Consider the following 23,683-nt stretch of genomic DNA (forward strand, 5'->3'; position numbering starts at 1 on the left):
AAGGAAGAGGCGGCACAGTGGCGCAGTGGTTAGCACTGCAGCCTCACAGCTCCAGTGACCCGGGTTCAATTCTGGGTACTGCCTGTGTGGAGTTTGCAAGTTCTCCCTGTGTCTGCATGGGTTTTCTCCGGGTGCTCCGGTTTCCTCCCACAAGCCAAAAGACTTGCAGGTTGGTAGGTAAATTGGCCATTATAAATTGCCACTAGTATAGGTAGGTGGTAGGGAAATATAGGGACAGGTGGGGATGTTTGGTAGGAATATGGGATTAGTGTAGGATTAGTATAAATGGGTGGTTGATGGTCGGCACAGACTCGGTGGGCCGAAGGGCCTGTTTCAGTGCTGTATCTCTAAACTAATGTTGCCAAAAAGAGTACTAAGCTTGAGGATTGGGAGGATTTTAAAATTCAGCAAAGGATGACCAAGAAATTGCTGAACAACAACAACAACAACTTATATTTATATAGCGCCTTTAATGTAATAAAACGTCCCAAGGCACTTCACAGGAGCATTATAAAATAAAACAAGAAAAAGAATAGAGAATATGAGAGCAAACTTGCCGGAGACATAAAAACAGATTGCAAAAGCTTCTATAGGTATGTAAAAAGGAAGAGATTAGCGAGAGTAAATGTGGGTCCCTTAGAAACATAAACAGGAGAAATTATAATGGGGAATAAGGAAATAGCAGAGATGCTAAAGGAATACTTTGTATTTGTCTTTACAAAGTGGAAGACATAAAATGCATTCCAAGAGCAATGGGGAACCAATGGCTTTGTGAAAATGAGGAACTTAAGGGTTTAAGTAAGGAAATAGTACTGGAGAGATTAATGGGACTAAAAGACAGACAAATCCCCAAGACCTGATGGCCCACACCCTAGGGTTTCAAAAGAGTGGCTACAGTAATAGTGAATGCAGTAGTTTTGATCTTCCAGAATTCTCTAGATTCTAGAACGGTCCACATGGATTGGAAGGTAGCAAATATAAACCCGTTATACAAGAAAGGAGGGAAAGAGAAAACAGGAGACTATAGGCCATTTAGCCTGACATCATTAGTAGGGAAAACGTTAGAAGCTATTATCAGGGATGTGATAAATCTTAATATGATTGGGCAGAGTAAACGCATTTATGAAAGGGAAATCATGTTGGACAAATTTGTTTGAGTTTCTTGAGGTTGTTACTGGTAGGATGGATAAGGGAGAACCAGTGGATATAGTGTACTTGCATTTCAAAATGCATTCCATAAGTGCCACACAAGATGCTATTACACAAAATTAGGGCTGATGGGATTGGGGATAATATATTAGCCTGGATTGAATATTGGTTAACAAATGGAAAACAGAGTACGAATAAATGGGTTATTTTTGGGTTGGTATGCTGTAACTAGTGGAGTACTGCAAAGATCAGTGTAGCGATTTACAATCTATATCAATGGCATAGGTAAGGGAACTGAAATGTAATGTATCCAAGTTTGCTGACAATACAAAGTTAGGTAGGAGAGTAATCTTTGAGGAGGACGCAAAGATGCTGCAAAAGGATTTGGACAGGTTAAGTTAGTGAGCAAGAACTTGGCAGATGAAATGTAATGTTCAGAAATGTGAAGTTATCCACTTTGGTAGAGAAAAATAGAAAAGCAGAATTTTTTTATACTTTGATAAGAGTGGGAAATGTTGGCATTCAGGGGGATCTGAGTCCCCTTATAAATGAATCACAGAAAGTTAACATGCAGGTACAGCAAGCAGTTCAGAAACCAAATGGTATGTTAGCCTTTATTATAAAGGGATTGGAGTACAAGAGTGAAGAAGTCCTACTGCAATTGTATAAGGTCTTGGTGAGACCACACCTGGGGTACTCTGTACAGTTTTGGTCTCCTCACCTGAGGAAAGATATATTTGTCCGAGAGGACGTGCAACAAAGGTTCACCAAACTGATTCTTGGGATGAGGGAATTGTTCTATGAGGAAAGACTGAGCAGACTAGGCTTATATTCTCTCGGAGAATTTAGAAGAATGAGAGGTGATCTCATTGAGACATATGAAATTCTTAAGCAGCTTGGGAGGATGTTTCCTTTGGCTGGGGAGTCGAGAACTAGAGGTCACAATCTCAGATTAAGGGGTCAGCCATTTAGGACTGAGGTGAGGAGAAATTTCTTCACTCAAAGAGTTTTGAACCTATGGAATTCTCTACCACAGGGAGTTGTGGATGTTCAGTCATTGAGTATATTCAAGTAAGAGATCGACAGATTTTTGGTACTAAGGAAATCAAGAGATTTGGGGATAGTGCAGGAAGGTGTAGTTGAGGTAGAAGATCAGCCTTGAACTTATTGAACAATAGAGCAGGCTTGTGGGACTGAATGGCCTACACAATCTTTGTAATGACCAATTGCTACCAATAGGATCTTAATACAAATAGGATGCATAGAATACCTCAGCTGTGCAACCTCACAACAAATTGCAATAAATTTGCATGTGATATTTGACTAACTGTCTATTTATGGTAGAAACACAATAGGGAAGATTTCCCATTTTGGGTACCTGAGAGGTGCACTGCGCCTAAGATGTGTAAAGTCTGTGAGGAAGAAAGTTTATGTGTTTTCCCTCTTCCATCCATTTTTCATGGCCAAGGGGAACTTCAGCCACAAGTCCAATATTCCACACCCTGCCCCTACCCTTACTGTGCGGTGCACCTAAAATAACGTGCAAATCTAAGTATAGCTGCAGATTCCTCAGGTGGGCTCCACTTAAAAGCCATGCAAATACTTTGGCTATAAGAGCAGGTCAAAGGCTGGGAATTCTGTGGCAAGTAACTCACCTCCTGACTCCCAAAGCCTGTCCACCATCTACAAGGAACAAGTCAGGAGTGTGATGGAATACTTTCCACTTGCCTGGATGGGTGCAGCTTCAACAACACCGAGAAGCTCAACATCATCCAGGACAAAGCAGCCCACTTGATCAGTACCCCATACACCACCTTAAATATTCACTCCCTCCACCACTGGCACACAGTGTCAGCAGTGTTTACCATCTACAAGATGCACTGCAACAACTCGCCAATGCTCCTTCAACAGCACCTTCCAAACCTGTGACCTCTACCACCTGGAAGGACAAGGGCAGCAGACGCATGGGAACATCACCACCTACAAGTTCCCCTCAAAGCCACACACCATCATGATTTGGAACTATATTGCTGTTCCTTCACTTTTGCTGGGTCAAAAACCTGGAATGCCCTTCCAAACAGCACTTTGGGAGTATCTACACCACATGGACTGCAGCAGTTCAAGAAGACGGCTCACCACCACCTTCTCAAGGGCAATTAGGGATGAGCAACAAATGTTGGCCTTGCCAGCGATACTCACATCCCATGAACGAATAAAAAAAATCAGCACCTTCTGGTTGCTGAGAATGTCCTGAGTGATTCAAATGTTCCGGGAGATCAGAGTGGCAGTTGCAAGGGAGTGTTAACAATAAATAATTTTACCTGCAGTAGGCTGGGTTTCAGAGCAGGTCATACCATCAGGTATCAATTGGCATCCCAACAAAGAACAAAGAACAGTACAGCACAGGAACAGACCATTCAGCCCTCCAAGCCTGCGTCGATCTTGATGCCTGCCTAACTAAAACCTTCTGCACTTCTGGGGACCGTATCCCTCTATTCCCATCCTATTCATGTATTTGTCAAGATGTCTCTTAAACGTCGCTATCGTACCTGCTTCCACCACCTCCCGCGGTAGCACGTTCCAGGCACTCACCACTCTCTGTGTAAAGAACTTGCCTCGCACATCCCCTCTAAACTTTGCCCCTCGCACCTTAAACCTATGTCCCCTTGTAACTGACTCTTCCACCCTGGGAAAAAGCTTCTGACTATCCACTCTGTCCATGCCGCTCATAACTTTGTAAGCCACTATCATGTCGCCCCTCCACCTCCGTCATTCCAGTGAAAACAATCTGAGTTTATCCAACCTCTCCTCATAGCTAATGCCCTCCAGACCAGGCAACATCCTGGTAAACCTCTCCTGTACCCTCTCCAAAGCCTCCACGTCCTTCTGGTAGTATGGCGACCAGAATTGCACACAATATTCTAAGTGTGGCCTAACTAAAGTTCTGTACAGCTGCAGCATGACTTGCCAATTTTTATACTGCATGCCCCGATCGATGAAGGCAAGCATGCCGTATGCCTTCTTGACTACCTTATCCACCTGCGTTGCCACTTTCAGTGACCTGTGGACCTGTATGCCCAGATCTCTCTGCCTGTCAATACTCCTAAGGGTTCTGCCATTTACTGTATACTTCCCACCTGCGTTAGACCTTCCAAAATGCATTACCTCACATTTGTCCGGATTAAACTCCATCTGCCATTTGTCCACACAAGTCTCCAACCGATCTATATCCTGCTGTATCCTCTGACAATCCTCATCACTGTCCGCAACTCCACCAACCTTTGTGTCGTCCACAAACTTACTAATCAGACCAGTTACATTTTCCTCCAAATCATTTTATATATACTACAAACAGAAAAGGTCCCAGCACTGATCCCTGCGGAACACCACTAGTCACATCCCTCCATTCAGAAAAGCACCCTTCCACTGACACCCTCTGTCTTCTATGACCCAGCCAGTTCTGTATCCATCTTGCCAGCTCACCTCTGATCCCGTGTGACTTCACCTTTTGTACCAGTCTGCCATGAGGGACCTTGTCAAAGGCTTTACTGAAGTCCATACAGATAACATCCACTGCCCTTCCTTCACCAACCATCTTTGTCACTTCCTCAAAAAATTCAATCAAATTAGTGAGACACGACCTCCCCTTCACAAAACCATGCTGCCTCTCGCTAATAAGTTTGTTTGTTTCCAAATGGGAGTAAATCCTGTCCCGAAGAATCCTCTCCAATAATTTCCCTACCACTGACGTAAGGCTCACCGGCCTATAATTTCCTGGATTATCCTTGCTACCCTTCTTAAACAAAGGAACAACATTGGCTATTCTCCAGTCCTCTGGGACCTCACCTGTAGCCAATGAGGATACAAAGATTTCTGTCAAGGCCCCAGCAATTTCTTCCCTTGCCTTCCTCAGTATTTTGGGGTAGATCCCATCAGGCCCTGGGGACATATCTACCTTAATGCTTTGCAAGACACCCAACACCTCCTCCTTTTCGATAATGAAATGACTGAGACTATCTACACTCCCTTCCCTAGGCTCATCATCCACCAAGTCCTTCTCTTTGGTGAATACTGATGCAAAGTACTCATTTAGTACCTCGCCCATTTCCTCTGGCTCCACACTTAGATTCCCTTCTCTGTCCTTGAGTGGGCCAACCCTTTCCCTGGTTACCCTCTTGCTCTTTATATACGTATAAAAAGCCTTGGGATTTTCCTTAATCCTGTTTGCCAATGACTTTTCATGACCCCTTTTGGCTTTCCTGACTCCTTGCTTAAGTTCCTTCCTACTGTATTTATATTCCTCAAGGGATTCGTCTATTCCTAGCCTTCCAGCCCTCCTGAACACTGGGAATATAGCATGAGTAGGCAAAGGAAAATTAGATGGGAGGCTGGAAATACACTGCAGGAGCCAGACTCAGTTACAACCCATGGTGAACCCGAAGGAAAGCTTGGCTAGACACGAAGGGAGCAAAGATGTTATATAATGCATCTGTGCCCCTGTTTTCTCTGTAGAGGAAGAACGTATCCTGATGTGCCTTGGACTTCTCCTAACAAATACTATTTTTCAAATGGTAAGTTAATCAGTGGCTATTCTCTTATAGAGAATATCACCCTGGTACCTGTTTGAGTGTTTGTAGGCACTGACGGGCCGTTGTCTTGGCGATGAAAGTGTGGCTGGTTCCAGGATTAGATTCGAGGCTCAATGACAGACCAGAGACAAGTTCTGCTCGGAGGTCAGTGATGGTGACTTTATCATCAGCAACTGTCAGTGGCACTTCCCCCAGTACAACCTCCATCAGTGGGGAGACTACCTGAAAGAATGCAAGAGAACACCATGTATGCAATGCAGGTATATTTAAACTATAGACATTCAAACATAGCTGAGGGTATGAAATTTCTTCAGGATAACCTAAATAACTGCTCCGAATTCAGCAATAAATGGGCAATCTTGATCACAGACGCCACAAGAATAGCTGGTATCAAATAATCCTTTAAGCAAAAGGTTGCTAAATAGAAAATGAAGATTCAGACCCAATCATAATCAAAATTATAGGTAACAAATTTAGAATTGTATACATCTCTTCCAAATACTGGGGGAGATTTTATCCATGTCGCGCTTTATCCAACAGCAGAACTAGAAGTGGGCGGCACTTCCGCTCCCTCCCTTTTTGCTGATTTCCAAGTAATTAAAAACCAAAGGGACAGCAGTGGGCACGGGAGACATGTGCGATCATGTGGTGGCGAGCGCTTTTCACTGGTGGAACCCACCATCATTCAGCGAAGCATCATGTACGTCAGGGCTATAAATAATCCTTCAGTACAATCATTCAGGCTCATCAGTGCAGCCATTTCTTTTTGGCAGATTATTCTCCATTTTGTCTCCTTAAATTAGTATAACATTTCACCCACCCTCACCCATCCCTCTCCCACACCATCACCACCCCACGTTGTATTTGTCTGGATTTTTCATCACCAACGGCAAGATGTCAGCTGGTAGACACAGACCAGCCCCACAGTTTAGTGATGCCTTCCTGCTTGTGCTCCTCCAAGCCGTCAGGGAAAGGCGGGAGGTCCTCTTTCCCACAGATGGCATCAGAAGACTATCCTGCCTGACCAAGGTGGCCTGGACGGAGGTGCGAAGGAGGTGTCAAACCATGAGGTTCAACGAGGAACCTGGGTTCAAGTGTAGGAAACTTGTCAAAGACCTGCTCAAATCGTCGAGGGTAAGTGATACAGCCAAATCTTCAATGGTATCTGTGGGGTCCTCAAAACTTTATGTCTATCAGTGGGCACCCATGCCAGGCAGGTGAATGCATGATCAACCTTGGTGCCACATAGCAATTGTGTCCGGAGAATGTGGAAATCTGGAGTCTGGTTGCGCTTGGATGCAGCATGTGACTGACAAGCCAGAATGAGTGATGGGGATGCATGTAGATAAGGGATGTTAGATGTCACTTGACATGTCATTAACTTAGCACTTTCTCGTGCAGGACAAGCAGATACACAATCAGTGTGAGTGCACCAAGACAGCGGGTGGTGTTTCAGATCTTAGACTCCTGATTCCAGCAGAGGAGGAGGCGAGCCATTGCGGATGGCGAGGCTGGATTGTCTAGGCATAAGGATAAAGAGCCAACCATACTGTTCATTCCCTATGGGCACACAGGAGGACTGCACGAAAAATGATCAGCTGATGCTGTGATGATTCTTAATGTGATTCTGTTTGTTCTTCACTGCAGGTGCCCACAATCGTATGACTAGGAAGAAAGGCAAGCCAACAAACTGTTGACTCCAGCTCTGGGCGATGATAACAATGCCCCAGACGGTACACCATCACCTGCCTCTTCTGCATCTTCCACCAGTGCAGTTACATCCACACCATCCACAGGGGAGGTGGGGGGTTGCATGTAGAATCAGGGTCACAATCTGGTGCGCACGCCACAGACACTTCCTAGCACCTGAGGGAGAATGTTACAGCCGGGTCCCCTGACATTCAGAGGTCTGCTGGTGACCAGGCCCCTGCTGAGCCCCGTGTTGATGATGGTCCTCTGGTTGAAGGCACAAGACTTCTGCTGGAAATGCAGCAAACATATGGGGAACATATGTCAGGGATGCCAGAGATCATGCGCAACTTTGTGCAGGCAATGGAGGAGTTCATGCAAGCCATGACGTCCGCCATGTTCTAGGCATGTGAGCATATGGCTTCCTTCATGAAGAGGGTGGCGACTGCCATGGAGGGCCAGGATGAGCAACTGACCCATATCCGCTCTGACCTGTAATCCATCCCTGTAGCCATGGTCTTTGTACAGCAGTGGCTGAGCAAGAGGGGGATGAGGCACCTGAACCTCCCTCTGGGTGCCCCTTTCCCTCAGGAAGACAGACAGGTGCCATTGTGCACCTAGATGGTGGAGGAGCGTGTACCAGCTGCCCTGGGGTCTTTCTCTCAGGATGCCCCCAGGGTGAGCAGCTTGTCCTCTTACTCCCCCTCGACAATGACCCCCTTACCTCCAGCAGGCAAAATGGGATGATCCTGCACTCGTGCAGGAGACCCCAGTAGAATGAAGCTCTCATGGCCCTATAGCTCCAGAGGAGACCTGCCACGGCTGTCCACAGCAACAGGGCAGCGCAATGAGAAGACTGCCCCCACCTCAGCTGTTGATGTGGGGGTTGCATGAAGACTTAGTGGGAGGAAGCGCAAACTTAAGGAATTATGAGCATGAAGGTGGCACAGGTGGTCAAATCAACAATATTACACATGTAAATAGTTAACAATATATTTTTTCTGCTTTATTATTTTGTACATTTTCATCATTTCTTAAAACTTGCCTAGTTGGAGAGCTAAATGTAATGCCACGCCTCATGGCTGGCACACTATGAAGCTTACAGAGGAGTAACGGACATGGCCTTTATTGTTGAAAATACTTTCTTTGTGTATTCGTTCTTCACTGATTTTTAGTTTGAGTGTGCAGTTTTGCACTCGTCAATCTGTGGCACATGGCTTCATATGGAGGCTTAGCTGGTCCTCCCTTCCATGCCTTGCAAGGAAGTTTGTCTGAGTCTACTCACAACTCGGAGACGTTAGATGGTTCAGGTGCATTCTAAGTAAGGTTATGGTGGGGTGCTGGTTCTGATTGAGTGAACATGGCTAGATGATAGACATATATTCAAGTGTGGCACAGGTTTTTTTGGATTCACTATTCACAGGCGAGTGCGTTCAGCAAAGCTACACTCCTGGTACAATTGTAGAAGGCAGAGAATGTCTGTTTTGAATTTGGAGCACTAGGGAGGCAGGGAGACATAGGTCACCATCTCAGGAAGCCAATGGAGTTCCAGCATTGGAACAATAATCATGTAGGTGCCTCACTCTTGGTTGAAACATGCGAATATAAGGTTGTCTCTGGAAACCTGTGCACAGCTCTCCATGGCCCTGGCATCCGTTAAAGGCTCATTCATATTCATGGCCTCCTCCTCAGGCTCATCCAAATCATCCTCATCTGAGAAGGAATGGTGCTCTTCCCGTTCCACCTGCTACAAAATATGTCCGCATTGCATGGCCAGGTTGTGCAGTGCACAGCAGACTACGACTATCTGTGAGACCTCTGTGGTGCATACTGCAGAGCCCCTCCAGACCCGTCAAGGCAGTAGAAGTGCATTTTCAACAAGCCTATGGTGTGTTCGATGATGGCTCTGGTGGAGGTGTGAAATGCATTGTATCACTCTTCTGTTGCACTTTGGGGATGCCTCACTGGTGTCATCAACCATGTCCAAAGTGGGTAACCCTTGGCACTTAGGATACAGCCATCAACCTGGCCTGGTGCCTCAAACATTTCTGGGAATTGTGAGTTTTGCGAAATGTATGCGTCGTGCCAGCTCCCTGGGAAACAAGCACAGACCCGCATGATTTTTTGCCTCTGGTTGCAAACCAGTTGAACCTTCAAAAAGTGAAAGCCTTTGCGATTCACAAATGCAGCTGACAGGTCCCAGGGAACTCTAATGGCCACGAGTGCAGTTAATCACCCCTTTCACGCTAGGGAAATGAGGGATCGTGCCGAAGGCCAATGACCTTGCTACCTGGCTGTCTTTGTCTACTGAGGAATAGATGAATTCATTGGCATGACAGAATTGGACATTGGTCACTTCCTTTATGTACCTGTGAGTGGCAGCTTGTGAGATGCCACATATGTCATCTGTTGAGCCCTGGAAAGCACCACTTGCAAAAAAGTTGAGTGCCGCAGTCACCTTGAGGGCAACTGACATGGGGTTCCCACCAAAACCATGTGTTTGCAGGTCTTGCTTGAACCATCCCACAAATCTCAGTGACCATTTCACGTGACATCTTCAGACGTCTCTGGTACTGCCGCTCTGAAATCTGAAGGTAGTTAGTCCTTGTCCTGAGGATACATTGAGGTGCCAGTGCCTGTCTTCTATGATGTCCTCTCTGGTTGGCATCATTCTGAGCAGTCACCCCCTCTTGTGCTGCCTGCTGCTACCATTGTGGCCTCAGCCGCTGAGCGGCAAGAGCCCTCCTCTGTTGCATCCTCTCCTCTTGCTCCCAAAGTTGCAAAAATATTGGGTGTATGAGATCTATGTCATTGCAGCTTTCTAACTGTTTGAATGAGACAAGCATTGAAATGAAAACTTGTTTGACCATAAAATTCAACCATTGAACTCATGAGCAAATAGGTTCTATGTGCTCCCATTGTGCACAGCAGAAACTCCACCTACCCAATACTAGCCTCCTCCCACTTCGATCTATACTCCTTGCATGCCCACGTGATTTATCATCTCAATTTGCAAAATGGTGCGCGTCCAATTCGAGGCAAAATCCTCCACCTTCCATCCTCCTCTTGCCACCTTCCGGCTTGCGCCCATCATGCTTGACCCACCCAACATTGCCTTGCACCTTCCCTCTGTTACCCTTGAACCTCCCCCATTACACTGGACCATGTAATTATAAAACTCTACATGCCGTCTCTCCCCAATGTGCTTATACCCCTCTCCATCAAAATGCCCACTCTCACCCTAGAACCTCTAGCCGTTAACCTTACACTGTAGTCATCCGATCCTGTGCCCCCTCCTATGAGGCCTTTCAACTCCCAACCCGGACTCTGGACCTGCTCCCCCCACCTAATCACACTGCCCCCTGTGACTGTTCCCTCCACCAGCCAGCACCCTGAGTTCACCCCACAGGACCCCAACATTTACAGTACTGACCTTTCCCTAGGTTCATCATGCACCTCACCTTCATTATCTGCTCCAAGCACCACCACCACCAACTCCACACCCAGAACTTTAGGCCCCCCCCCTTCCCCGTACCTCCAGGCACCCAAACCCCACCCACCTGCCTCTAACACAGTTCGCCCTTGCTGGTCCCGAGACTGGAGCCAAACATCCATTCCAATGTTGCCCCGCCTTGTGCCGAAGAGTTCAAGAAAGAAAACCACCGACCTCAGACACAACTGCACAAAGCCAACTGGTGCACGTCACCTTTAAACGAAAGTGAACCGGGTGCCACAAGATTCCCATGTGCCACTAACTTAATCTGGCAGGTAGGATTTAATTTCAATTAATTATAAGGTAATGAGAATTGATGGTATGAAAATGTATTAAAGTTGGAACCGCCACAGGATGGTGTGAGGCCCGACCCGCCACAAAAACACCGCTGACTTAATCTCTAAATTTGAACCTGGCGTCGAGAAATCGAGATATCAACTCCTGCCTAGTTAAGTCACCCCGCCTGCCACGAAACCCGCTCTTGCAGGCCCTATAAAATTCCATCCACTGCCTCTGTTTCCCCAAATCAACTGATGTTGTATTCAGAAAGGTTACCCTGGGACATGTTGTTTTCGAAAACTTTGAAGTTTTACAATAAAATGGTACATTCTGGTTAATTTTAAACGGTCTCCCCCCAGTTTACAAATGCATTCTCCACTACACTTCCTTCCAGATCTCAGAGGCACTCTCCCCCCCTCCAAAATAAGGATGACACAAAATTTAAAAAAAATCCATACTTCTCAATAATAGGAGTATATTCTTGGGAAGTCTGTACGTGGAAAGAGGTTAGATCAGCTCCTGATTTCAGCTAAGCCCCTGTGGAGGCTGGACATCTCTCACAGGAAAAGAAATACATTACAGATACAATAGCTCTTTTTAATGAGGTCCTATCAGTCATTATGTAGAAACTGGAATGACCCTCACTCATTATACTGTTGCATTCGTTTTCTGGAGAACAAGGAGAGAAGAGGGAGTGGCACTGAATCGCAGTTTGGCAAACATCTCACAGCAGGACAAGACAAAAATTAGTTGAAATTAATTTACACAGAGACTTATTGCAATACAGAATGCTTTTCTAGAAGGAACAAAAGAACAAAAGGAAGCTATTCAGCCCTTGAGTCTGTTCCAACATTCAATTAGATCATAGCTGATCTGTACCTCAAATCAATTTACCCACCTTTGATTTATAACCCTTGATACACTTACCTCTGTAACTTGCTGCTTCCATCTCCCCCACCATCAACATCCTGGGGGTTACCATTGACCTGAAACTTAACAGGACCAGCCATATAAATATGGTGACTACAAGAGAAAGTCAGAGGCCAGGAATTTTGTGGTGAGTTACTCATCTCCTGAATCCCCAAAGCCTGTCCATCATCTACAAGGCACAAGTCAAGAGTGTGATGGAAAAATCTCCACTTGACTGGATGAACTGAATTTAGTGAGGCTGTCGCGAATCTCGGAGACAGACCCAGAAGTGGGTGCCGTCCCCGCTAGTCATGTGTGTGACTGGCCCACTGTGATCACGCGGTGGCAGTCAATTATAATAATGGAGGGGCGGGGCCCAGCCAATTACGTGGCGGGGGCGGGCTCCGAGGTGCAGATCACATTGTCTGCTGACCTCTCAGCACCAGCTGGTGCCATATTTAAAGCGTTGCCAGCCCTGCTTGTATTGCTGCCTTTCAGTGAAGCAGTGAACTTGGAGTGCTGTTGGAGCCCTTTGATAGTAATTTGAACTGCTGGACCCCCGCTGTAACAGTACTGTGGCTGCTGGTTCCTGTGACTGCAACTCCTGGACCCCGCTGCACCAGTATTTCAGACCTTGGGTCATGGGATGTGGGCAACACGGGCTAGGCCAGCATTCATTGCGCATCCCTAATTGCCCTTGAGAAGATGATGGTGAGCTGCCTTCTTGAACCGCTATAGTCCTTGGGCTGTTAGGAAGGGAGTTCCAGGAGTTTGACCCAGCGACAGTGAAGGAACGACAATATATTTCCAAGGTCAGGATGGTGTGCTGCTTGGAGGGGAACCTGCAAGTGGTGGTATTCCCATGCCTCTGCTGCTCTTGTCCTTCTAGGCGGTAGAGGTCACGGGTTTAGAAGATGCTGTCGAAGGAGCCTTGGTGAGTTGCTGCAGTGCATCTTGTAGATGGTACACATTGCTGCCACTGTGCATCGGTGGTAAAGGGAATGAATGTTGAAGGATGTGGATGGGGTGCCAATCAAGCTGGCTGCTTTATCCTGGATGGTGTCAAGCTTCTAGGTGTTGTTGGAGCTGCATCCATCCAGGCAAGTGGACAGTATTCCATCACACTCCTGACGTGCGCCTTGTAGATGGTGGACAGGCTTTGAGGAGTCAGGAGGTGAGTTACTCACCGCAAAATTCCCAGCTTCTGACCTGCTCGGAGCCACAGTATTTATGTGGCTGGTCCAGTTCAGTTTCTGGTCAATGGTAACCCCCAGGATGTTGATATTGGAGGACTCAGCGATGGTATTGCCATTGAACATTAAGGGGAAATGGTTAGATTCTCTCTTGTTTGAGTCTGTCATTGCCTGGCACTTGTGTGTTGCGAATGTTACTTGCCACTTATCAGCCCAAGTCTGGATGTTGTCCAGGTCTTGTTGCTTCTGGACATGGGCTAGCTACTTCATTATCTGAGGAGTGGCAAATGGTGCTGAACATTGTGCAATCATCAGCAAACATCCCCACTTCTGACCTTATGATGGAGGGAAGGTCATTGATGAAGCAGCAGAAGATGATTGGGCCTAGGACACGACCCTGAGGAACTCCTGCAGTGACGTCCTGGGACTGAGATAATTGACCTCCAACAACAACAACCATCTTCCTTTGTGCACAGTATGACTCCAACCAGCGGAGAGTTTTCCCTCTGATTCCCCTTCACTCCAGTTTTGCTAGGGCTCCTTGATGCCATATTCGGTCAAATGCTGCCTTGATGTCAAGAGCAGAGCCTGATATAACTACGATCATGGCGGAGGCAAGACACTGGGTGGCCCCATGATTTAGTGATGCTTTCCTTCAGATTCTCCTCTGGGCTGCAAGGGAAAGGCAGGAGATCCTCTTCACCGGGGATGGCAGGAAGAAATCGTCTCACCTGACCAAGCAAGCCTGGACAGAGAGGACAGCAGCCATGGTGTCACTCCCCAGACATGGGTCTAGTGCAGGAAGAGAGGCAACGACCTCATTTGTTCTGCCAATGTGAATGCTCCACATCCCCTCTTGGAGCTTGCATGTGGGAATGCGGCAGGCAGTGCGACATGGGGAGGGAGGCACTACAAAGGTGCTGGCAAAGTGGGTTAGGCATCAACACATCCTGGCAGATGCATGGATGCATCTTAGCCACAAGCTACCTTCTTTCAAATCTCACCCTCGTTACCTCCCCAGATAGCACATCTGGGGAGGAGCCATGTAGGAAACCCCAGCAGGGGATGAGTGGCTGCCACTAGCAGAACGGTTATCTAGCTCTCCGTACGAAGTCCGACTATCTCTCTCTTTCCACTTGCAGGACAAGCCCGTAACAGGAGGGAGACCTCATGGACTGGCAAAAGGATTGCAGACATATGGCCTATCTCGACAGCTGAGGAGGAGCCAGCTGCTCAATAGTGGGTGGAGAGACTGGAGTCAGCGCAAGTGACTGAGGATTGTGTTCAATCAATATTTGACACACTTCTGCAGATGCACATCACACATGCTGACATGACGAGATCTGCTCATCCTAACCCTCACATGTTTGTGTTCTCTCATACAGGTTGGCATCTGCAGGAAACTCCAGTAGAAGGGGAACCTGAGGAGGATCCAGATTCAGAGGATGCACCATCTCATGACTCTCCTGCACCTTCCACCAGCGCAGATACTTTTACCTTGATGGGTTACCGCTCGGCTGTAGAATCAGGGATAAAAGCTAGTAACAGCAGCACAGATGTGCCCAAGCAGCTGGCTGAGGCTGAGACAGCTGAGGTTTCTGCTAGTTGGAGAACTGTGGGTGGCCAGGTCCATGCTGAACCCCAGGCTCATGACGAGCCTCTGGTGTTGACAGCACAGAGAATTCTGGCATTGCAGAGAGGGGTTGCACAGTTATGAGTGGATGATGGAGGTGTCCATCCATGCTATGAGTGCTGCCATGTCTCAGGCATGTGAGCACATGGCTTCCTCCATCAAAAGGTTGGCAACCCTCTTGGAGAGCCACATCCCACAAATGCACGCAGACCTGCACACCATCATTTTGGACATGAGCTCGACAGCAGTGGCAAGGTGAGAGAAGGATGAGGCCCCTGGACTTTTCTCCAGCAGCTTGTCCTCTGGTGAGCAGGGAGGTTCAAGTGAGCCTTGAAAGGGAGGAGCAGAGGCTGACCTCCACAGCCTGGGCCTTCCCTCAGGGCACTCTGAGTGTGGACAGCAGCTCCTCAGCCCCTCTACCAGTGACCCCAGCTCCAGTAACCGTGATGTCTAAAGAGTCCTACATCTGTGGAGGAAATGCTCAGGCAGCCAAAGCCCTCCAGGCCTCAGGCAGCCAAAGGACGGCCGCCCATGACATCACAGGCCAAAGGACAGGCTCGTCAGCAGCCTGCCTCCAGCCCAGCTGCTAGCACTGGGGTCACACCCCATAGAAGCACTTGTAAACGTTTTTGAAATTAACTTTCATTGTGGAAAATGATTATTATATTCTGCCTTAATTGTGAGCTGCTAACTTCCCCCTTAGTGAATGCCAATGTAGACACAGCCTTCATTTGAATAGCATCTTGCATGGACCATAGCACATGCTTCAGCTGGACACTAGGCATGGAAGACAGATAGAAAGGAGGCGACAGAGTGTATGCATTGAGGTAAGTCTTTATTGATTTTACTCCTGAGTGGCCATTATGGTGGCTGGATGTGGGTAAGTATAAGATTGTCTCTTGCCTCCTTGGCCCGTCATAGAAGAGAATCATAGAAAGTTTAAGGCACAGAAAGAGGCCACGTGGTCCATTGTGTCTATGTCAACCGAAAAATGATCCACCCATTCTCATCCCACTGTCCAGCATTTGGTCCGTAGCCCTGCAGATTACAGCACTTGAGGTGCACTTTTGAATGAGTTGAGGGTTTCTGCCTCAACTACCCTTTCAGGCAGTGAGTTCCAGATCCCCACCATCCTCTGGCTGAAAAAGAAAATCCTCAACTCTTCTCTAATTTTTCTACCAATCACTTTAAATCTATGCCCCCTCGTCACTGACCTCTCAGCTAAGGTAAATAGGTCCGTCACCTCCACTCTATCCCGGCCCCTCAAAATTTCGTACATTTCAATCAGATCTACCCTCAGCCTTCTCTGTTCCAAGGAGAACAACCCCAGCCTATCCAATCTTTCCTCATAGCTGCATTTTTCCAGTCCTGGCAACATCCTTGTAAATCTCATCCCTACCCTCTCTAGTGCAATTCCATCCTTTCTGTAATGAGGTGACCAGAACTGCACATAGTACTCAAGTTGTGGCCTAACCAATGAGTTATGCAGTTCCAGCATAACCTCCTTGCTCTTATATTATATACCTCAGCTAATAAAGGAAAGGATTCCATATGCCTTCTTAACCACCTTATCGACCTATCCTGCTACCTTCAGGGATCTGTGGACATTCACTCCAAGGTCCCTCACTTCCTCTACACTTCTCAGTATTTTCCCATTAATCATGTATTCCTTTGCCTTGTTTGACCTCTCCAAATGCATCACCTCACACTTCTCTGGGTTGAATTCCATTTGCCACTTTTCTGCCCATCTGACCAGACCATCACTATCTTCCTGCAGCTTACAGCTATCCTCCTTGCTATCTACCACATGGCCAATCTTTGTGTCGTCTGCAAACTTCCTGATCATGCCCCCTACATTTATGTCCAAATCGTTAATATATACCATAAAAAGCAGGGGACCTAGTACTGAGCCCCGTGGAACGCCACTGGAAACAGCCCTCCAGTCACTAAAACAGCAGTCAACAATTACCCTTTGTTTCCTGCCACTGAGCCAATTTTGAATCCACCTTGCTGAATTTCCATGGATCCCATGGGATTTTATTTTTTTAACCAGTCTGCCATGTGGAACCTTATCAAAAGCCTTGCTAAAATCCATGTAGACTACATCAACTGCACTACCCTCATCAATTTTCCTTGTTACTTCTTCAAAATATTCGATCAAGTTGGCCAGACAAGATCCTCCCTTAATAACTCCATGCTGACTATCCTTGATTAACCTGTACCTTTCTAAGTGACAGTTTATCCTGTCTCTCAGAATAGATTTCAATAATTTGCACACTACTGAGGTTAGACTGACAGGCCTGTAATTATTCAGTCTATCCCTCGCTCCCTTTTTAAACAGAGGTACAATGATAGCAGTTCTCCAATGCTCCGGCACCACACCTGTATCCAGTGAGGACTGGAAAATTATGGTCAGTCCTTCCGCTATTTCCCCTCTTGCTTCTTTTAACAGCCTGGGGTACATTTCATCCGGCCCTGGTGATTTATCAACCTTCCAGGATGCTAATCCCATTAATACTTCCTCTCTCCCTATGTTTATCACATCTAATACTTCACACCCCTCTTCCTTAACTACAATATTTGCATTGTGCCCCTCTTTTGTGAAGACAGATGCGAAGTATTCATGAAGAACCATACCAACATCTTCCACCCTTACACATAGGTTACCTTTTTGGTCTTTTATGGGCCCTACTCTCTATTTAGTTATCTTCTTACTCTTGTAATGTATTGATAAAATATCTTTGGGTTCACCTTGATTTTGCTTGACAACATTCTTTCATGCCCTCTCTTTGCTTGCGAGTACAGGAGCAGGGATGTCTTGCTGCAATTATACAGGGCCTTGGTGAGGCCACACCTGGAATATTGTGTGCAGTATTGGTCTCCTTATCTGAGGAAGGATGTTCTTGCTATAGAGGGAGTGCAGCGAAGATTTACCAGACTGATTCCTGGGATGGTGGGACTGACGTATGAGGAGAGATTGAGTCGGTTAGGATTATATTTGCTGGAGTTCAGAGGAGTGAGGGGGGATCTCATAGAAACCTATAAAATTCTAACAGGACTTGACAGGGTAGATGCAGGAAGGATGTTCCCGATGGTGGGGGAGTCCAGAACCAGGGGTCATAGTCTACGGATACGGGGTAAATTGTTCAGGACTGAGATGAGGAGAAATTTCTTCACCCAGAGAGTGGTGAGCCTGTGGAATTCGCTACCACAGAAAGCAGTTGAGGCCAAAACATTGTATGTTTTCAAGAAGGAGTTAGATATAGCTCTTGGTCTAAAGGGATCAAAGGGGCGAAAGCAGGAACAGACTACTGAGTTGGATGATCAGTCATGATCATAATGAAGGGCTGAATGGCCTACTCCTGCTCCTATTTTCTATGCTTTCCTAATTTCATTTTTGATTTCACCCCTCCACTTTCTATACTCCTGTTGGCTTTCTGTAGTATCGGGTTCTCGGTGTTGGACATAAGCTTTCCTTTTCTGATTTATCTTACCCTGTAAATTCCTTGACATCCATGGGACTCTAGATTTGGCCGTCTTGCCCCTTTTCTTTGTGGGAACATGTTTACTCTGAACCCCTTGAATCTCCCCTTTGAATGCCTCCCACTGCTCTGAAACTGATTTACCTTCAAGTAGCTGTTACCAGTCCACTATCGTAAATCACTCCTCAGTTTGTTAAAATTGGCCTTGCCCCAATTGAGAACTCGAACTCCTGTTCTATCTGTCCTTTTCCATAATTATGCTAAACTGACTGAATGATGATCACTACCACCAAAATGCTCTCCCACTGCTGCTCCTTCCACCTGCCCATCTTCATTTTCTAAAACTGAGTCTAAAACTGCGCTCTCTCTTTTTGGACTTGCTACATACTGGCTAAAAACGTTCTCCTCAATGCACCTCAAGAATTCTGCTCCCTCAATTCCTTTCACACTAAAACTATCCCAGTTAATATTGGGGTAGTTAAAATCCCCCATTACTGCCTTATTGTCCTTGCACTTCTCAGAGATTTGCCGACATATCTGCTCTTCTATCTCCTTCTGACTGGGGGTCTGTAATACGCTCCCAGCAGTGTGATTGCCCCTTCTTTGTTCCTTAGCTCAATCCATATGGCCTCATTTGATGAATCTTACAACATATCATCCCTCCTCACAGCTGTAATAGTTTCTTTGACCAAAATTGCCACTCTCCCTCCTTTCTTATTCCCCTTCCTATCGCATCTGAAAACCCTGTAACCAGGAATGTTGAGCTGCCATTCCTGTCCCTCCTTAAGCCTGTAATAGCTATGATATCATACTGCCACATGTCTATCTGTGCCCTCAGCTCATCTGCTTTATTTGCTATACTCCTTGCTTTGAAATAGATACCTTTGAGAACTGCCAAACTTTTTTTATTTTCTAACCTTTGTTTCCAATGTCTTCCAGACTCATCCATTAATTTTCTGCCTTCCATTTTCATTTCTGATTTTGTCCCAATTGAGTCTATCCTCAGGTCCCCATCCCCTTGACAAACTAGTCACTCAATCCACCTGGCCTCTGGTGCAAGGAGTTCAACATCCAGTGCTGCCTGCTCATCACCCTCCTCGGGATCCACCTCATCGGAGGAGGAGTGGTGTTCAATCATCTTATCGTCGTGCAAGGCCTCCCCTCATCTGCAGTGCTAGAATGTGCAGAGCACAGCAGACCACCACGATAGGTGCAACCCTCGCTGGGGCATACTGCAGGGCTCCATTGGATCGATTCAGGCAACCTAATGGCCTGCTCGATGGTCACTTGGAGGGAGCCGTGGCAAGTGTTGTACCTCTCCTCTGCTGCATTGTGAGAGATCTTCAGAGGAGTGAGTAGCCAGGTCTTCAATGGTTAGCCCTTGTCTCCGAGAATCCATCGCTGACGGTGAGCGGGGGCCTGAAATGCTGTGTCACCTGGGACTGTCAAAGTACGTAGACGCGTGGCTGCTTCCCAGGAAGCAGGCACACACCTGCAGGAAACATTTTTAGTAGTCGCAGACCAGTTGAATGTTGATGGAATGAAAGCCTTTCCTCTTGATGAAGGCAGCTGGCTGATCTGTTGGAGCTTTGATGGCCACATGCGTGCAGTCTATCACACCTTGCACCTGGGAGAATCCAGCCATGGGCCCGAATCCAATAGCCCTCTCGGCCTGCCTGTCAGGGTTGGTCTGGTAGCACACATAGTCGCTGGCCCTCTTGAACAGGGCATTGGTCACCTCCTTGATGCAGTGATGGGCTGCTTCCTGGCAGAACCCACACATGGATCGCTTGAATGATCCAGAAGCATAAACATTAAGTGCCATGGTGATTTTCAATGCCACGCGCATAGGGTGCCCACCAAATTCCATAGGTCATAAATCGTCCTGCGGCATGGTGCATAAGTCGGTGACAGCCTCCCTGGAGAGCTGTGATCATCGCTGACAATGCCACTCGGACATTTGGAATCCAGTAAACTCTCTGGCGCAGCTGGGCCCTTCTTGGCATGGTCTGGCTGCTGTTCTCATTGTGGAGCTTCACTGGCAATCGCACCTGCATCCTGGTCCTCGCTCCATCAGAGGGGCTGCATCACGCCACGGGGGTCCAAAAAGACAGGGTGTATGAGACCTATGCCAGGTGATCAGTAGGCCTCCAGAGCGCTATCCTTGCAGATACAACCCTGTCTTACCAGCTTTCCTTTTGCCACTTCTCCTGGCAGACTCCCTAATGGGCCTCAGTGCCCACCCTTGCTAAGAACCAACTCTCTCACCCAATAGCTTGAGTACCCGGTACTGCCACCTGAGACCAAGCCCATCCAGGCAGAGCGCAGAGCACTGCAGGCCGACAATGGCCTCCACTCACCTCCTCCCCTATGCAGTACTGATCATGGCTGCCTACCCGTCAAGGCACTGAGGCCTCGCCTCGGAGTCACCAGCTTTCAATGGACAGGGTTCCAAAGGCACGTGAGGGCCGCCCATCGTCAATTTAATTCCAATCACCCCATTGAATCGCCTACAATTACATGCAAATGCATTGAAACTAACTATTTTATAATTTAAATTGCATTTCCATCGCGTCAGGACGGTGAGGTTGCCTTGGTGCTTTCCTGCCACTGACTAAATCCGGAACCAGGGTCATGACATCGGATTTCTGGGCGAAGGCATCCGTGCTATTCTCTGGCGCCTCCCCCCACCCCCTTGCCTCCATTCCTGCTCCAATAGGCTGCACTAAATTAGCCCAATGAGTGCAACTGCAACAGTACTCAAGAAGCTCAAGTCCATCCAGGACAAAGCGCCCACTTGACTGGGGCCCCATCTACCACCTTAAACTTTAACTCTCTCCACCACTGATGCACAGTGGCAGAAGTGTGTATCAACTACAAGATGCACTGCAGCAACTCACCAGGCTCCTTCGACACCATCTTCCAAACCTGCGACCTCTACCTCCTAGAAGAATAAGGGCAGCAGATGCATGGGAACATCACCATCTCCAGTGATGGGCCTAGTCCCAGGCCTTTTGTAATACCCGCAGTGGCCACCACTCTCGGTGGCATTGCTGATACTACTAAGTTGCCAGCCCTGTGATTGGCTGGCAGCACTTCGAGGCAGGATCCGAGTACTTAAAGAGATGGGGACCCCCACACTGTTAAGTAGAGCCGGGGGGTGAGGGGCTAGTCCAAGGGGTCGAAGCAGAGTTCTCCTTGCCTTTTAGGCCCAGCGCAGGATCCCTGCTGGCTCCATAAAATTCAGCCCTTTGTTTTGTTAACAATTCCTTGCATGGAACCTTATTGAATATCTTCTGGAAGTCTACAAAGACAACACCAATAAACACTCTTCCTGGCCACCATGTTAGTGACCTCCTCAAAAATAAAATCAACTAAATTAGACCTACACTTTACAAATTCATGCTGACTCCCTTTGAATAGCTCATACTTGTTCAAGTGCTCATACACTAAGGACTGAATTTTATGGGCCCCCTGGAGATGGGCTAGGAGGCAGGGGGTGCCGACAGAATTGTGACCGGGAGGGTTGGTGGTGGACAGCCTGTTGCCTTCCTGTCGTACCGCACTTTAGTCGGGGGTAGGATAGGCCAAAGACAGCCTTCCTGCCCAGAGGCCAATTGAGGCCCCTTAAAAGGCCTCTCAACAGCTGTTAATTGCCTGGGCGCTGTAGAATCGCGCTGTGGAGGCTCCAAATGGCTGAGCTGGAATTCTCCCCACCTTTTCGGCCCAGTGCCGGGAGCCCCACCAGTGCCAGAAAATTCAGCCCTATGTCCCTGATGATAGATTCTAGTAAGTTTCCTGCAAACTGATGTTAAAATGACAGGTCTGTAGTTTCCTGGTTTTTCCTTTCTCTTTTGTTAAATAATGAGAGTGACATTTGCAATTTTACAATCCAAAGGCACAATTTCTGAATCAAGAAAGCTTTGGAAAATTATGACTAATGCATCTGTAATTTTCTGAACAGTTTCTTTTAACGTCCTAGCGTGGGAGCTATCAAGTTTCCACTATTTGTCTATAGGTTTACCCATTAACAGTTTCCTCTGTTTAATTTATAGCTCATCCCCTCAGTTTATCTTACTTCAAGGGGATGAAAAATAAGTGACCATGAAATATGGAGTGGTTGAGATATAGAGAAAATTTAGCCTTTTAAAGGAACAGTGGACAAATATTTGTTGCAGAGAACAATGGGCTGAATTTTCTTCTCCCGCCGCCAGGATGTGACCCTTATGTTGTGCTATTGCCGCGATCTTCCTTGTGGCAGCCCAGGATAATGAACTGGTCGGGTCGGGGGCCCCCCCACAATCATGTGGAGGGGGCGGGCTCTCTGACGCCGTCAATGACGTCAGCTGCCTATGTGCCGGCGCCATTTTTAAAGGATAGCCAACCCTGCTGGCTAATTTAAATTTTTAAAGGGTTACACCCCAATGCACAGCGGATAAATCTGTCGCCCCTTCCCCCCATAACAATTAAATTCAAAATTTGCCCTCTCCCCGCCAAACACTTTTCTTCAACACTTGATCTTCCCCTCCCCCAAACCGATCCAAGTTCAGAGGTCTTCCCTTCCCACCCTTCCCTACACTGGTAATTTGCATTAGAGCCCGTTTCTCCCCTCCCGCTACTGCACTAAAAATAATAGGTTCCCTCCTTCACCACCATGGTGGCACCTGCTTTCCCTGGACGGGAAAGTGAAGGCCCCTGAGTGGCGGCTGCAGCTTGGAAGATTGCGGCCTGAAGGTAAGATCACTGTTGATTTTATTTAAATGTATTCATTAAATTAATTAAAATATGTTAATCTTGGTCCGGTCGCCCAGGGCGGGGTGGGGTGGGGGCTGCTACCATGGAGCTTTGCCGCCACCAGGCAGATTAGGCCCAGCACTCCTGGTGTCGGGCTCCGTGGCAGGTCGCTCCCCTCCCACCCCCCACGCCCCCCCCACCGTCATGGAGCCTGACATCAGGAGGTCAGTAAAATCCCCGCCAATATGGGCTATCAGAAGAGTGCAAGGCAGTGGGATTAATTATGCAAACAAGAGCCTGCTTTATTCTCACAAAAACAGAAAGTGGTCATTTTTCACTTTTGGGTGGCAGAGTGACCCACCTTCCCCAGGATTTTGAGGCTCTGCATTCATTTACATTCGCGAGGTGAGCTGCAGGGTGGCAAAGAAAATAATTCAAAGCTTGCATTTGCTGGGCCTGTCCGTCTTCCATTACTTGCAGAACTGATCGAAGTGCAGGGTCTTGGCAGTTCCTAACTAAAATGACAGCTGAGG

The 23,683-nt window shown here is 47.3% G+C and overlaps 1 protein-coding gene across 1 annotated transcript in view; it reads right to left on the minus strand.

Moving 5' to 3' along the window:
* The window catches only part of tmem132e (transmembrane protein 132E), a 679,389-nt gene that overhangs the window by 41,009 nt on the left and 614,697 nt on the right, over nt 1–23,683 (minus strand). Inside the window, exon 8 of the mRNA XM_068009881.1 lies at nt 5,769–5,960. Coding sequence (XP_067865982.1) covers nt 5,769–5,960 — 192 coding nt within the window. The remainder of the gene's footprint in view (nt 1–5,768; nt 5,961–23,683) is intronic.

The sequence above is a fragment of the Heterodontus francisci genome, chromosome 30 (assembly GCF_036365525.1).
Source record: "Heterodontus francisci isolate sHetFra1 chromosome 30, sHetFra1.hap1, whole genome shotgun sequence".
Taxonomy (NCBI): Eukaryota; Metazoa; Chordata; class Chondrichthyes; order Heterodontiformes; family Heterodontidae; genus Heterodontus; species Heterodontus francisci.